The sequence below is a fragment of the Cnephaeus nilssonii genome, assembly GCF_951640355.1.
Source record: "Cnephaeus nilssonii genome assembly, chromosome: 20".
NCBI lineage: Eukaryota > Metazoa > Chordata > Mammalia > Chiroptera > Vespertilionidae > Cnephaeus > Cnephaeus nilssonii.
The window spans coordinates 10,242,132-10,259,446 of NC_137091.1; the positions used below are offsets into that span (position 1 = coordinate 10,242,132).

At 41.7% G+C, this 17,315-nt stretch overlaps 1 protein-coding gene across 4 annotated transcripts; it reads right to left on the minus strand.

The window, feature by feature from the left end:
• Positions 1–345: 345 nt before the first annotated feature.
• LOC307116259 (IST1 homolog) lies at positions 346–16,467 on the minus strand. 4 transcript variants are annotated; one of them, XM_079800067.1, is made up of 10 exons: positions 16,412–16,456; positions 15,992–16,036; positions 14,725–14,835; positions 12,208–12,388; positions 10,466–10,553; positions 9,538–9,621; positions 7,241–7,351; positions 3,948–4,136; positions 1,313–1,355; positions 346–844 (listed from the first exon to the last, which is right to left on the minus strand). In XM_079800067.1, the coding sequence occupies exons 3-10, from the start codon at positions 14,810–14,812 to the stop codon at positions 654–656; spliced, it is 975 nt and encodes a 324-aa protein (XP_079656193.1). In that variant the 5' UTR covers positions 14,813–14,835; positions 15,992–16,036; positions 16,412–16,456; the 3' UTR covers positions 346–653. The 4 variants fall into 4 exon arrangements, with proteins under 4 accessions (XP_079656193.1, XP_079656192.1, XP_079656190.1 ...); XM_079800066.1 differs by lacking the exon at positions 15,992–16,036 and having other exon boundaries at positions 14,725–14,837; positions 16,412–16,467; XM_079800064.1 differs by lacking the exons at positions 15,992–16,036; positions 16,412–16,456 and having other exon boundaries at positions 14,725–15,972.
• Between the last annotated feature and the right edge of the window lie 848 nt (positions 16,468–17,315).

The following is a 17,315-nucleotide window of genomic DNA, read 5'->3' on the forward strand; positions in this document are numbered from 1 at the left end:
CGTTTTATAGATGAGGAAAAGAAAGCTTACAACTAGTAAGTGGCAGATTCAAAATTTTAACCCAGGCATGCAGGATTCCACTGATTTCCAGAAAACCCTTTTCTTATTCACTCTTAGTGTTTGCACATTCCTTAGGATACTCATTTTTTAAAAGACACGCATTCCTCTACTTCCTTAGCTCTCTCATACACATCTAACAAGAGAAGATATCATTTACCAAAAGTCTTGTTTATATAGCTAGTAAGTACAGGGATGAGATTTAAATACACACCGTTCTGCCCCCCTGGAAAAAAAATAATTATGAGAGAAATAAGAATCTCAGAGAAAATAAAAGTTTATTGGCTATAATTAATAAAATTCTGTAGGTCAGGAATCTTCATCTAAGAATTACAGAATTTTTAAGGAACAGAATTATAGAATCTTAGAATTCCATAGACTCTTAGAATTTTAAGGAACAGGAATAATTATATGATTATATGTATATGTACACAGAGATGTAGACACACGTTATTACAGACAGAGAACCATAGAATTTAAGGAATGGAAGAAATTGTAAATGAGAAAACTTCAGACCCACACATCGGTGGCCGTATTAAAATTTGTGCCCAAGGGTCCTAATTCCCAGGCAAGTACTCAATCCAGGATTAAGGAAATTATGTGGTTTTCTTCAGCATTTCAAGTCTCCGGTCAAGATCTTCAAAATCAATTTCCTCAGAATCATAAGGGTCAATGGAAAGACTTGCTTGAGGTTTTACATCAGGCAAATCAGGCAGCATAAAGTTATCAAAACCAATCTTGGCTCTTGATGCTGGCTTTGGAGAAGTTTGAGGGTTGAATCTCGGACCTGTTCATTTCAAAAAAATGTAATTAAAAGTTACAACAATATGTCCCCCAGAATGAAATCTCAGCCTCAAAGACAGTAGGCTATTATTGCTTTTGAAAGAACAGTATATAATAGGCTGGAAAACTAGACAATTCCCCCAACATGGAAATGGTGGTAATGGTTACACTGTATTGGCAATCTTCTTCAAGAGCAACTGGGATTTTTTTTTTTAAAGGCACAATTTTTCAAAACATGTGACAAGATGATCTAGTACAGTAGTGGTTTTAAAACTTTATCTGTATTAAAGATCTGTTTGAGATCCATATCCACTTTGAAAATTGTTAACTACTAAAGGGAACATTCTGTACTCTGGGTAAATCACTAATAAACTTCTCTCGCCAATGGAGGAATGAATAGTCTTATAACAACTGAAATAGCTTCCATGAATATCAAGCAATTCCAACTACTCCCAGGATTCCCTATACTTACCAGGAACCAGAACAGGACGCAAATCATTCTTAAAGGAATCATTCTGAAAGAAAAGAAAGATCACTGGGAAGCAACTGACTTGAGTTCCAAGCACATATTTTGTTCATAGTAAGCCTTCAATAAATATTTCTTAAAACTAACTTAAATGAACTTTATCACAATCACGCTGCCTTGAGGCAAAGTGTTCTGATGCCTTCTGGAAATCAGCCTTAGGAGTGACTATAGTTTTTCCTTCTTCTGTCACCTGTGGCCTCATACAAGAACGGGGAAGTCTTTCATCTTCCAGTCTAGAGATGCTGCTTGTGAGAATTCTTTCTCCAAAAAAATAAATAGCACAAAAAAAGGGAGAAGTGGGAAACGGAAGTATTAGAGATTAAAAAATTAAAGAGACATATCAACTGAACATAATGTGTGGATCTTTTTGGATCTTGATTTCAACAAAATAACTGTAAAAATGCATTTTTGAGGCAATCAGAGAAATTTAACATGGATTGCGTATTATATGATATTAAGGAATTGTTTTTCATTGTGTTAGCTTTCATAATGAAATTGTTTTATATTATCAAAACAAAGGGTTCGCCCTAACTGGTTTGGCTCAGTGGATAGAGCGTTGGCCTAGGGACTGAAGGGTCCCGGGTTCGATTCTGGTCAAGAGCACATGCTCTGGTTGTGGGCTCGATCCCCAGTGTGGGGCATGCAGGAGGCAGCCTATCAATGATTCTCTCTCTCATCATTGATGTTTCTATCTCTCCCTCTCCCTCCCCCCTCCTTCTTCCTCTCCCTTCCTCTCTGAAATCAATAAAACTATATTTTTAAAAAAGAGTTCATGTTAGAAATATATATTAAAGTATTTACAGGTAAAATTATGTAGTGCCTAATTTGCTTTAAATTCCTTCTCTCTTAGGAAGAAATAGGTAGATGAAATAAGAGCAACAGAATGTTGATAACTGTGGAAAATGAGTGATGAGTACACGAAAGTTCAGTATATTGTTCTCTCTAATTATGAATATGTTTAAATTTTCCATAAAGTTTTCTTCTTTTTTTTTTTACAGAAATGTTATTCTTAAAAATACAGCTAAAGAGGACCGAGCTGCGTTTTATTCGTAATAAGATTTCCAATACATGCACTTATTATTTTAGGCCAATTTTCCCAACCCTCAACTTTGGTGATACTTTCTTATTACCACACAGTGCCAAAAAACAAATAAACACATTAATACAATGTTTAGAATCATTATTAGCAGGAACTGGTAGTTACACTGACCTAGGATAGAATGAACCACCTCAGTAGCTTCTGAGGCTAATACATTCCTGTCACCACAATTCCTTTAGCAAACCTGGGTCCCTTCACTTCTGCAACATCATGTAGAGTTAGTGATTCTTTGTTTTATTCTTAAATCAGAGGGCTTGTGCCCTGGATGGTGTTGCCAAGTGGTTAGGCCCACAAACAGAAGGTTGCAGGTTCGATCCCCTCATGTGGGAGGCAACCAATCCAGGTGTCTCTCTCACATGGATGTTTCTCTCTCTCTCTCTCTCTCTCTCTCTCTCTCTCTCTCTCTCTCCCTCTCCCTCTCCCTCTCTCTCTCTTCCTCCCTCACTCCCTCCCTTCCTCTCTCCCTCTCTTTCTAAAAATCAAAGGAAAAAATATCCTTTGGTGAGGTTTAACACACACACATACACACACACGCGGGCGCACACACACAATCAGAGGACTTTTACTCCAAAAGTAGAAGCTGAGCCATACACAGGTGTTAATTCAGACATATACAGCAGTCGTCGGGTTACGTCGGGGATCCGTGCAACGAGATTTTCGCCGTAAGTCGGAACCCACCTACATAAGCACCTACGTCACTCACATGGATCACATACACAGCAGTAATGAAGTGAAACAGTAAAAAAAAAAAAAAAGTTAAAAGAAAGATAACAATCCCTGACCTTTACTTGTGGTAAATAAATAATAAACATAAAGCACATATGTACATATGTCGAAATGACGGAACTTTTTTTTTTAAATATAAGTAAATGGGAGATGGCGACATAACCACAAAACGACGCATGTCGAGTCCGATGTAACCCGAGGACTGCCTGTAATTTCAACAAGGAGTTAAATTATGCCTAAAATATAAAATCTCGAAGACAGCTCGATGGGGCCAGATATGAAATAATAAAACAATTTCTTTTTACTTCGCCCTAAAGGAACAACGAGGGAAGAAAAGTAATGCCTGTGGCTCTTTCCTTTTTGCTTATTTGACTTTTCTAAATTTGTATATACACACGGTTATGAGATTTTTACCCTATTTCCAGCATGAGAGTAAACTGTTTTCACCACATATAAATTGAATACATCTAATCTGAAATTTGAGTCTAAATCACTGTACATTAAAGACTTTCACATCTGTCGAGCTCGTACAAATGTTCTTTACAGTCTATTCCGTGGTATTGTCCAGAGGTTGATGAAAGGCTGTATGTGGCCCTATTTTCTCATGAATTCAGCACAAAAACACATTCAATATAAGCTAAATAATTGCCTTAAAAACCTCACGAAGATCATTTTACCACTCAGAAGGCCCATTTAGAAATATACTCTAGCAGCACATAGTCTCATTTCAGATTCAACTTCCTTATCCGTACTGACCTGTCCTTCAGGAGGAAGGGATGAGAAACAGGGGACTGGGCACGGCACAGGTAAAGGCTCTGGTGCAGATGTTGGCGATGCCCAAACTGGATCACCAGGTCCTGCTACAGTTCCCCCTCCGCTGTCAGGGGCACCTTCCTTGACCTCCTCGGTAAATCCAACACTAACCAGGTCTGCCGGGGCTTCAGCCTGAAGCAAGAGGGTGAGAATAATACCGGGCCCTCCATTTATTGCACATTTGGTTATTGCATACCTCCTACAGGCCAAACTCTCTTGGAAAACACTGGGCAAGAAACAGTGAGCAGAGAGACATGGTTCCTGCCCTCATGAAACAGAGTCTAATGTAAGTCAGGGGCAATTAACAGCAACCTCAGACTTTTGGCTCACACAACTTCTCTCCCTCTGTTTCAATGACTATGTGATGAGTGCCTATGAGGTCAGACACTATGGTACACCAGTGATGCAGAGCTAAGCATCAATATGCATATTGCTGTCTATAAGAAAGTGTAGCAAATCTTACCAGGGGTAAACTCTTATAAACCAGGCTGAGTACTGGGGATGCCACGATGAACACAACAGACAAACGTCCCTGCCCTCCTGCAGCTGATGATATTCCAGTGGGAGAGACAGATGATAAACAAGATCACGAAGTGTGTTAGATAAAGACAGGAGTGATAGAGAAAACATATAAAGCAGGGAAGAGGGAAGAGGTGGACATTTTAGAGAAGGTAGCTAATAAGGGCCTCCCATTGAGAGTGGGTGTGGGCAGCCTCTTCAGTCCTAGGAAAGCCATTGTCTATTGTTCTAAGTGAAATAAAAAGCCACTGCGGGGATTTAAAAGCAGAGGTGTGACAGACTCTGACTTGGGTACTAACCAGATCTCTGAAGGCTGTATTGAACATCAGTTAGTAAGGAAGAGGGGTAGAGAAGCAGGAGAACCAGTTAAGAGGCTCTGGCAATCCTCCAGGGAAGAGGTTAAGTGCAGGTTAGCCCAGGACACTGTCAGTGGAGATGGGGAGAAGGGGCAGGATGCTGCCTGTATTTAGAAGGTAGAATAACCAGGACTTGCTGAAGATTGGTTGGGGGCTAGCAGTTGAGAGAAAGGGGGAGTCAAGAGATATAAAAATTTCTTGCCCTAGCATAGAATCCCCATGCACTGTAGAATGAATGGGTCCTGAAGGGGTAAGAGCACATGTTAAGTTTGAGATGCCTCTGAAATATTCAAGTAAAGGTATGTATATCAAGAAAGTGGGCCCTGACCGGCTTGGCTCAGTGGATAAGAGCGTCAGCCTGCAGACTGAAGGGTCCCAGGTTCGATTCCAGGCAAGGGCATGTACCTTGGTTGCGGGCACATCCCCAGTTAGGGGGTGTGCAGGAGGCAGCTGATTGATGTTTCTCTCTCATCGATGTTTCTAACTCTCTATCCCTCTCCCTTCCTCTCTGTAAAAAATCAATAAAATATATTTTTTTTTAAAAGAAAGTGGGTGGATATATGAGGATGGAGTTCATACCATCCTAGAGGCCTTAGCAAGTGATATATTAGAACTCCTCACCATTAAGTAGGTTTTGAAAACCAGGATGTCAGGTAAAATCGCCCAGAGAGTAGGGAAGAGAGAGAAGAGGTCCAAGGCTGAGCCCTTGGGCACTTCTCTAGTACTATTTCTTGTAGCTTTCACTTCTTCACAGTCCCTTTTGGTATTATCTATATTTTTATAATGAGTCGTTTTTTTTTTCTCAAAAAACCATATAACTCTTTGAAAGAGGAAAAAAAAGAATGGGTAAAAGAGTCCCTATCAGGAAACCATCAGGAGCAAAGCATCAGAAAAGACAAGCGTGCCCTTTAACCACAACCCAGCATGATGCATGCTGCTCTTCAATTGGAAGGCAGCACAGTGGAAACACAGAGAACAAAACAGACTTCCCTTGTGGCTTCATGCCTGCACTAAGCACAAGTTTGGCGCCTGAGGACAAGGCTATCCTTTGTAAAGTTACCACAGACAATTTTATCAATTGCTAAAATAAGTCACTTCCCAGATGAGGTGATTTGAGAGGCATTAGGGAGAAATCCCTCTGGCCTTAAAGCAGCCCGTGACCACCTTGTGGAAGCTTAATCCACCTTCTGGGATAAAAATGATGATGATAAAAAGCAAAAATTGATTACATTTGTGATGGGCCAGGCATTGCATTTAAATCATTTAATCATCTCGACAAGCTTATGAGATTTGTTAATAACTATTATTATCTCTCTTCTTACAGTCCAGAGAACTGAGTCTTTGAGAGGGTAAGTGACTTGTCTGAGGTCTCACAATTAATAAATGGTGGAGCTAAGATCTGAACATGGGTCATTTCACTCCTGACCTCATACTCTTTTTTTAAAAAAAAAACTTTATTATTGAAAGTATTATATATGTCTCTTTGGGGGATGGGAAAGGGCAATGGGGAACTCATACTCTTTTTTTTTTTAATACATTTTATTGATTTTTTACAGAGAGGAAGGGAGAGGGATAGAGTTAGAAACATCGATGAGAGAGAAACATCAATCAGCTGCCTCCTGCACACCCCACACTGGGGATATGCCCGCAACCAAGGTACATGCCCTTGACCGGAATCGAACCTGGGACCCTTGAGTCCGCAGGCCGACGCTCTATCCACTGAGCCAAACCGGTCAGGGCGGGAACTCACACTCTTAACCAAGACTAAATGATAGTACCCTGTGCCTTGGGTTTTTTAGCCATTATTCCAGATCTTTAATAAAGATCTCTTGCCCTGGTTAGTGTGGCTCAGTTGCATGAGTGTCATCCCATGCACCAAAGGTCGCCAGTTTGATTCCCCATCAGGGCACATATTCAGGCTGTGGGTTTTATCCCCAGTTGGAGTGTGTGTGCAGGAGGCAACCGATTTCGATGTTTCTCTCTCTCTCCCTCTCCCTTCCTATCTCTAAAATCAATAAAAACGTATTTTTTAAAATAAAGATCCCTTTATTAAAATGTGACCTACCCTCAGTACAAAGTTGAGATCTTAAAAACTAAAAATATCTTGCACACTTCGGGTATAGCACTCAGGTACCTTCATCTTTGCTTTCCATTCTATTGTTAACAACTTAGAAGGGTCATCTGACGGTTATCAGAAGTCAAACTCTGTTAGGAAAAGTATGTGGATGGAGAAAAGGTACAAATTTCACCTGATTTACAATCCTGACAGCTGCCCTGAGAGCCACATTCATAAGTAGAAAAAAAAATCTTCCAATAAAAACCTCAGCTTTAAATCAATTCCCCCTTCTTGAAAGTACTCACCATAGTGGTTGCCTTGGATTTATATGGCACATTATAGTTCTTAGCAATTTCTATCAGATACTGTTCCACTAAAACCTGGGGTAGACTGTTCACATTTAATTTACACATTAGCTGCAAAATAAAGAGCATAACAAGAGTTGGTCACACACACACACCTGCAAAATAAGAAACACAAAAAGTTTAGGTGATCTTTCACCTCTGCATCATTGCTCTTCATCTTTCTAGTCACTGTTATTTAAGATGTATGATTTAAAAAAGAAATATAACTTAGCGCCCTGGCCGATGTGGCTCAATTGGCTAGAGCCGTGGTCGGCAAACTGCGGCTCGCGAGCCACATGTGGCTCTTTGGCCCCTTGAGTGTGGCTCTTTCACAAAACACCACAGCCTGGGCGAGTCTATTTTGAAGAAGTGGCGTTAGAAGAAGTTTAAGTTTAAAAAATTTGGCTCTCAAAAGAAATTTCAATCGTTGTACTGTTGATATTTGGCTCTGTTGACTAATGAGTTTGCCGACCACTGGTAGAGCGTCTTCCCGTGCAAAGAAGGGTCTCCCGGTCAGGGCATGTACCCAGGTTGTGGGCTCTATCCCCCGTCAGAGCGCATATGGGAAGCAACTGGTCGATGTTTCTCTCTCACATCTCTCTCCCTCTCCCTTCCTCCTTCTCTATAATCATTGAAAAACATATTCTCGGGTGAGGATTTTTTTAAAAAGATATATAATTTAGCAGCAACAAGGAGGGGCCCTCCTTATAAGACAGCCCTTTTCTGGGGTGAAGGAACCTCAAACCAAGTAGAATAAGAGAAAAAAAATAGACAAAAATGTTGTGAATCAAGAATTCTGGTTTTATGACAAGTATTTGAATTATGTCAGAGGTAATATTCATCATCACAATAACCAGTACAGCAAGATATTAAGGAATCAGGATGGATACCCTGAGTGATGAGAATGTCCAACAGCCTGAAACAACAGATTCCTGTGTCCAGCTGAATGTCAGTCCTGAATTATGTAAGATGTTCAGAATTTGAAACTTCAGTTTCAATAACTTCTTTTGTATTACTAGGCCAGTTACACTTAGGAAAATGAATGTTTTCTTTCTTTTCTTTCTTTTTTTTCAGCCTTGTCAAAACAAGGCCACCAAAAAATTTGGTTGCCTCCCAAAAAATAAATTAGGAGAGAGAGAGAAGATGAATGAATGTTTTCTTAATAAAGAATTAGCCCAGGTGGTATGGCTCAGTGGCTGAGCATCAACTTATGAACCAGGAAGTCACGGGTTCAATTCCTGGTCAGGGCACATGTAGGGAGCGGTTATAGGGTTAAGCCTCGGACTGACCTGCTGGCAAAGTTGCAAACAAGTCCCAGCTTGGAGGGTACAGCCCTCTAAGCATAATTAAGCTTGATCTTGTGACTGCTCCCTAGATCTTTCCTGGGAAGCTAATGAGCTGTGGGAGGGACAGTAAGTGCTGCCAAAACAACTGAAACTTACAAGAACATTGTAAACTACCTTGTTTGTCCCTGACTATAAATAAAGCATCATCTTTGCAGTCTGGATCTGTTCTATGGCCTCAGCCAGGCACAGAAGATCCACCTAGACCCAGCTTATTCTCTTTGTCTGTCTTTTCTTCATCCTTCACCAGCCCTCCCTCAGGCTCGCCGAACCCTTGGCTGTGCTGGTGCGGCACAGGCACATGCCCAGGTTTCAGGCCTCCATCCCCCATAGGGCGCATGAAGGAGGCAGCCGATCAATGATTCTCTCTTATCATTGATGTTTCTATCTCTCTCCTCCCTTCTTCTCTGAAGTCAATAAAAATATATTTTAAAAAATAAAGAATCATCTCAGTTTTATTGACTCTAGTTTTTGTTTTGTTTTTCATCCTCACCCGAGGAGTGAGGATATTTTTTCCATTGATTTTTAGAGAGAATGGAAGGAAAGGGGAAGGAGGGAAGAGAGCGAGAAATACTGAAGTGAGAGAGACACATTGATTACTTGCCTGCCTACACAGTTTCACGTATAGAACATTATAAACCAATATCTGTATACATTATAGGGTGTTGACCACCAAAAATCTAGTTTCTATTTGTCACCATATATTTGATCCCCTTTAAAAGATCTGAGTCCCCCCACCAAAAAAAAAAAAATCTGAGTTCCCTAGTCCAAGATCTTTGTCCAAGTTCCTCTGCCTTCAATGCAAAAATTACTTCTATACATCTTTCACTCTACACAGAATTATGTGTCCCGAGTTTGCTCAGCTTTTCCCTGACTTCTTGGTTTAGAAAAATGTGTCTCTGGAAGTGGTACTACCCGAGAGCTGACAGTTCCAATCTCAGTGGTTCGACACAGTTGACCATACTCTTGGCTGTACTTTGCACACAGCTGATTAGATACCTGCAGCAAACCATCACCAAGAAAGAAAGAAAGGCAAAATGCGTCAAGTTATGGCAGATTTGTTTTCGATAAAGAACAACTGAAAGAGCAAAAACCACTTTCATGTTACCTCACTAGAATTATGTTCTTTTAGCATCAAACAGCAATAACAAAATAAGTACTTTGCGTCCTACCCGGTTTGGATAGAGCGTCAGCCTGCGGACCAAAGGGTCCCGGGTTTGATTCTGGTCAAGGGACGTACCTCAGTTACAGGTGCAGGAGGCAACCAATTGATGCATTTCTCTCACATAATATTTCTCTCTGTCTTTCCCTCTCTCTGAAAATCAATGAAAAAATATCCTAGGGTGAGGATTAAAAAAATAATAATAAAGGAAAATAAGCACTTTGCTTTGTTTTTAAGAATCTGATTAACCTTGTGTGCTTGCATATGAGCCTAACCAGTGATCACGGACAACAGGGGGAGGGGGGCTTGCGTGTGGGGGGGTTTGGGAAGGGAACGGGGGGAGGGGGTTGATGACAAATATGTGATACCTTAATCAATAAAGTAATTTAAAAAAAAGAATCTGATTAACCTCTAATTCTAAACACCTTATAAATTATGACACCCTTTCCCCCACAAAAGAGACTCAGTTTCAAGTTTTATTTTTTTAGGCAAGGTTCCCCGCCCCTCCCCCCCATACATCGTCATTTAAAAAAGTATTTATTTTTCACTTAAAGACTAACAGAAGAAAATACTTTTGGAGGGGGTTATTCTTTAAGAGAAGATAGGATTCCCCAAGTTCAAATGAGGAACATTAGTGATACTCTCACAACCATGGCACTGATTAAAACTCATCAAACTTACTATTTTCAGCTCAGGCACCTCTGACTGGAGTCGAGGAGCTGCCCAGATTAGTGTAGACACAGATTCAGCCAGACCAGAATCCAGTTCCCTAAGGGAAGCACAAGATCATGAAACTCAGGGCTTTCTGTTTCCCGCTTTTCACTGCTTCAAAGGTAGTCCATGCACAAAGTTCAAAATACAATCCTATCTAATAAAGGGGGAATATGCTAATTACCCTCACACAGTCGCAAAGATGGCAGCACCCACAGCCAATAAGGAGGGAATATGCTAATTGACTGCCCTGCCCTCAAAGATGGAAGTGCCCGATCCCCTCAGCCCCTCCGAGGTGCCTGCCTCCGGAGTCCCCCAGGCCCCTCAGCCCCCCAGCCACCCAGGGCTGCCTGAGGTTCAGGTAACCAGGGCCAGCCAAGGCTTGCTCTGCAGGCAGTGGCAGCAGCAGAGGTATGATGGGGCGTCACCTTCCCCTGATTGCTGGATCGCCTCCTGCCCCTGAGGGTTCCTGGACTGTGAGAGGGGGCAGACCGGGCTGACAGACCGCCCCCTCCAGTGCATGAATTTTCATGCACCGGGCTTCTAGTGTTATAATAAAAATTTAAACTGAAATTAGAATATGAACTTCTATGTACATATAAGTATATAAAAGTATATAATACACATACGTGTGTTTATACACACATCTATATATATAAAACCCTAATATGCAAATAGACCCAACAGTGGAACAACAGAACAACCTAACAACCGGTTACTATGGTGTGTACTGACCACTAGGGGGCGCATGTGTAACATGGCAGGCATCAGCCGCAGCGGAATGGTGGAGCAGGTGAGCAGGGGTGCCAGACCAAGGCGGGGCACTGGTCAATGTCATTGGGGCGAGCCTCTGGTGGTTACTGAAAATTCTTTGCACCCACGCACCACAGTCCCACCGGGCACTCGCACCTGCTGCTGGCACCGGCCTCACTTGAACTCACTGCCGGCACCAGAGCCACCACTCGCACCCGCTGCCAACAATGGCCCCGCTCACACCAGCAGCTGACGCCACAGCGGCCGCTCGCATCCGCTGCTGGCACCCAGCACCGGTCCTGATTGCTCAGCGCCGTCCGTGGGTGTGAATGGCGGCTGCTGGCCCCGATCACCCCTGAGGGCTTCTCCACTGCCCCCTGCTCCTGAGGGATGATTGGGACAGCAGCTGCCACTAGCACCCGCTGCTGGCACTGGCCCCAATCACTCCGCGCCATTAGTGGGTGCGAGCGGGGCAGGTGCCATCAGCGCTTGGGAGCAGTGGCAGCAGGAGCTGGTCTGCCAACAGAGAGGGGCCAGGAGCCATGGAAGATGGGCCAAAACCCACCCCTGTGCCCACCGCAGCCTTGCGTCCCACAATTCCTTTCAAGGTGCACAAATTTGTGCACTGGCCCCTAGTAGATACATATAAGTATACATATATAAACTGAAAGAAATATACCAAAATCCTGATCTCCAGTTTTGGTGATCACAGATTCTTTTTGGCTGTATTTTCCAACTTTTCTACTACAAGTTTATACTATCTTTTTACATCTTAGGGGGGAAAAGGACATCTATTTGTGGTTTTTTGTTTTTTTTAAATGGCTCTTTGGACTGACATATTCTTTTCAAGCAGAGACAAAGTTCTTTGACACAGTCCCAAAAAGTTTGAGCCATAGGGGGCAGGGATGCCTTATCACTCCTTTGAGCCTGAGAAACAATGCAAGTTCAATAGGTCTCACTTTGTGGCCTGGATCAAGCTAAACCGGGCCAGCAGCAGGTCACAATACAGCTCCAGGATCTCCATGGCCTCCACGAGGTAGTCTTCCCGTATAATGTGCTCCACTCGGATCCGAGCTCGTTCATCTTTCCCAGCAGCCAGATAGTCAGCAATCTCTTTCCTTGCTTTCTGGGCCTGCTCGGCTGCAGCATAAAGCACACATATAGAAATATGAAATGTGTTTCAGATAAGTGCTAAGCTGCTGTTACACCAATCCTAATATCAACAAACATTTATTGTGTGTCCAGTTTGTGTTACAAATAGAACCCTGGAAGGTCAAGATTATTATCGCCTTTTAAAAAAGAATCAATTTAGCCCGGCTGTTGTGGCTCAGTGGTTGAGCTTTCATGGTTGGATTCCTGGTCAGGGTACATGCCCGGGTTGCGGGCTCAATCCCCAGTGGGAGGAGTGCCAGGAAACAGCCGATCAATGATTCTCTCTCATCATTGATGTTTCTATCTCTCTCTCCTTCTCCCTTCCTCTCTGGAATCAATAAAAATATTTTTTTAAAGAAATCAATTTAGATAAGACAGGGCTAATTTGCTTTATCTATCTCAAATCACTCAGGTACTTCTTGTTTTAAATATCTTCATTTGTAAGAAGAGTATAAAACTTATCTGGATAATAATATGTACCACTGGATTATCAGGATCAAATAAAAGACTATGTGAGCATGCATTTTAAAATTCACAAGCTCTATGGATGTCATCAATGTCATCTTCATTGTTCAAGGTAACAAAATGGGAACCACTGGGTTTGGCTAAATTTCATTTATTTGGGGTACTTTTCTTAGGCCCCTATTACCTAAATAATGCCCAAAGACTCTCTGCCAAGATTTGGCTAAGTAATGCCCAAAAATCAATTTGAAAGTTTGAGTAACTATGATCTCTCTACCAATAAATTATACAGGGTATTCCAAAAAATGTATATACACTTTGACAGCTGATAGCTCAATTTGGAAATGAAATGTATTTTAATAAACACAGCCTTTATACTTATTCAATGTGTGTGTATACATTTTTTGGGACACCCTAGATTTCTGGAGCACTCAGAAAACTACATTTATATGCAATACTTATTTCACCAGAGTCCTCCTCACAATCAGAGATCATCAGTTTTTCTATTTATTGAGGGGTTAACCACCCATGTGACCCTCTGGAATGAGGAGAGAGCAAAAGGCAACAGAAAATAAGTTGGACTTAAAGAAATAAGATTTTTTTTTTTAAAAAAAGAAAGACAATAACACGTATTACCTCTATGCAGGAGTCTAATGCTACTCGAGCTGTCACCTGATAGAAAAAATGGCATGGGGGGGGGGGGGTGATATTTGAAAAAGGATAAGGAATCCTTTCCAGAAAAATGTGCCTGGGAGTTCAAACTTCATAGCTACAGCACATTTGAAAAAGTTTGACTAGATAAAGTTCTCTGCCTCGGTGGAGAGAAGTCCAGTAATTGGGATATCGCTTTACATTTTAAACCTTTGGAAACATATTTTAAAAATTAAACTTTTTTTTTTTTTCCAGAGGCATGGATGCATAGAACAGACTGACAGAGCTCAGAGGGGAGGTGAGGGGAGGGAAGAGATTAACCAAAGAATGTGCAAGCAGCCGAAACCAGTTTGACTCAGTGGATAGAGCGTCAGCCTGCAGACTCAAGGGTCCCAGGTTCGATTCCGGTCAAGGGCATGTACCTTGGTTGCGGGCACATCCCCAGTAGGAGGTGTGCAAGAGGCAGCTGATCGATGTTTCTCTCTCATTGATGTTTCTAACTCTCTATCCCTCTCTCTTCCTCTCTGTAAAAAATCAATAAAATATATTTTTTAAAAAAAGAACGTGCATGCATAGCCCATGGACACAGGCAATACTGTGGTGAAGACCTGGGGAGGGGTGGGGACTAGGTAAAGGGGAAAAAGGGGGAGGGATGGGAGACATCTGTAATACGGTCAACAATACATTTTAAAAATGCAAACTTTTTTATTTTGAGATCATTGTAGAGTCACTTGAAGGTGTAAGAAGTAATACAGAGAGACATACACTTGACTGACTTTTCCCCAGCCATACATCTTGCAAAACCAAGACAGCGATATTGATACAGTCAAGATACAGAGCTGTCGCTGGAAATTTTAAATGATCTGATCACTGTAATAATCAGTCCCACATTCACCCCAGTCAGAAACGTTATTGTAATTCCAAAGTTGGTGGCAGCTCTTTCTCTGGGGAGCGCCTCCCCCCCACCCCACCCGTGTGTTTCCCTTTCCCCCTTCCTTTGCCTCTGCCACGTGTTCCCTGAGTCCATGTCTTCTCCACTTCTCCCTCTGTGACTTTCTAAATAAACTTCCTCTTACAGTTGGAAAATAAATAAATTCCAACGTTGGTTAGTAAGGTCTTAGGAGGTACGTCAGCCGGCGCATTGGAGTTGAGGGGAGATTGCACAGTGACCTGAGAGGCAGCTGGCTGGCCTGCCTGGCTTATGTACTCACTTTTCTTTCTTTCCAGGAGTTTTAGGCGATGGACAACCAGTTGCAAGTTGACCCGAAGGCGATCAGCTTTGAAGACAGGGCCGAACATGACTTCACCACAAGGCACAGCAACTCTGAGCAAGTTTCCCAGAGAAAGAGAGAGTTGATCAGTGTCACGGGAGCTCCAGTTGCTCAACATCCACTTTATTCATTCAGCAAAGCCCCGTGGAATGAATTCCCGACCGCTCAGTCATGGCCTGGCTGCACTTGCCTCTCTGTGGACCAATACCACAGACATGACTCCTGCAATTCAAATAGGGGTTAAGTTTCCTCCGATTCATTCCCATCGTCAGTGGTTTTGCTGAAACGTTTGAGAGTTCTGCAGGAAGTTTCTGACAAACATGAAAGTCTTTGGCAAGTGTCTAAGGAAGCAGACAACAAAGTGAGAGTCCCCTCCCCACTGGACTTATATTAGTCACTTATGGAGAAATTGTAAGTCCTCCTGCTAAATAAAATATTAATGAATTTGAAAGGGAAATCCCCATTGGAAGAGATCACATAACATTAAAAGCCCATGGACATGAGGACATAGAATTGTTCAGAGAAATAGATAAAAACACAAGCTTAACCATTGCACATTTCCATATTTGGACATCTAGAAAAGCTTTCGAAAAATAGTCTAATGCCAGGCACCCACATGTTCCTAGGGAAAGCTAAAATCGGCTAAGTATCGCAATAATTTCAATACGTGCTTGAGGCTAGGGGTTGTTTTCTGCCACTGGCATTCAAAGTTGAAGCTCCTTTCCTAAAACGACACCTTGACGTGCTGGAGCATACAAGCAGGAAGATGTGACCGTATGAAAAATGCCACCTCCTCCCCTTGTGATGACACACATGGTTTCCCAAGTTACAAGTACTTCTCTCCGGTTTGATTCTTTAATGTAAAAAAAAAAAAAACACCCAACAACAGCAAACAAAAAACAAACAAACAAAAAACCCCGGGGATAATTGTCTGAGCTTTCCATGCCTGTGGTACAGGTCTAGAAAAACCACAAGGAGGAAACAGGCAACACGGGAGCTGGTTTGAAACTCCTGCCTGCTGAGGGAGAAGAAGAACCAGCACGGCAGGGTTTTGTCGTTATTTTCCTACCAACAGGGTAGCTTAGGCTCTCCCATCACACAAATTCAATCTCCCTACATCGCAGAAATTCAATGTGAATCTAGGGAAAGAGAAGAGGTGGAAAAAACATTGAAGTTTAATTCTCCAGTCCCCACATATCCCAAATACCTTTAAAAAAAAAAATCTCCTTTCAGTTCATCCGTTCTTTAAACTCTGTGGTGGGAAAAAACATGGTGAAATAAAATGAAAGACTCTCAGATGAGACTGAGGACAGATAGCAAACAGGTTAACTAGGTAAGAGTACAAATGAGGAAATGGGAGCAAAGGAATTAGCAAGGAAAGTCTCCCGGTGTGGGATATCTTTGTGACATTTCGTTCAACAACTATCTATTGAGCCAGTGACAGTGGTTAAGACCCCAGGTTTACTTAATATAAATAACTCAAAGAATTATCCAGATATCAGAGAATAATACAGATTGTTAGAGAGATAAGGTAACTTTTGGTTATTTTAGTGTCTTAAGTCTAAAAACTATGTTAGTTTACTTATCACTAATATTCCTGTTAAACGGACACTAGGGAGCTTCCTACCATCAACATGGACGACCAAAGAAATCAGGATTGCTTGGAGTAAAGATTTCTAAAACAGGATACAGCAGAGATATGACCCACCCTTTTGCGACTGCAGCACCAAACCAGGAAATCACCTGTGTTTCACCAATCAGAACATCCTGTTTTTTTAATCAGACATGCCTTTGCACCACGTAATTATATTTATGGCTGGTAGTCAAAAAAATTTTTTTTTCTTGCATCTACCCGTGTCTGCTCTTTCAACTTGTCTGAAAAACAGACCTCTGAGTGTGTATCTTGATCCGGGAAAAAGGAGCTACCCTTGAATACACCTGGATGGTTCGAGGGGGCCTGTTTTATAATCTTAATGCCAGTTTAGTGAGCTAAGCAATGAACCTAGAAACCAGAATGCCAGCTAGGGCTAAAACGGAATCACTGAATGACCACAGGACTTCCTTCTTGGCCAAACTGTGAGAGATGACTATCATGAATAATATTAATATTCATGAAGCAAAGCCCTCTGATTTAGATGGCTACACATCAGTAGCTTCACTATGTTTTACCCACGGGTGCAAGGTGTGTGTGTGTGTGTGTGTGTGTGTGTGTGTTTGTGTGTGTGTGTGTGTGTGTTTGTGTCTGTGTAGTTCAATAATTTTGATGATTCTTTGTCCCCATCAAGGTGAGAAAATATTGAAATTGAGATCTAAGGATTCCCTCGAAAGAATCTTAGAGATAACATACTTTATTTGTATTTTTTACTTTATTTTTATTTTAACTTATTTTAATATTTCTAAGGTAATATTTTCATTAAAAATCCAAACAATAACGTAAGTTCCTTTTGTTCCTTTCGGCCACCATCCTAATTCCACTTTCTTCTCCCGAGATAACCAACATTAACTAGTTGTTACACTTCCTTCCACTCCTT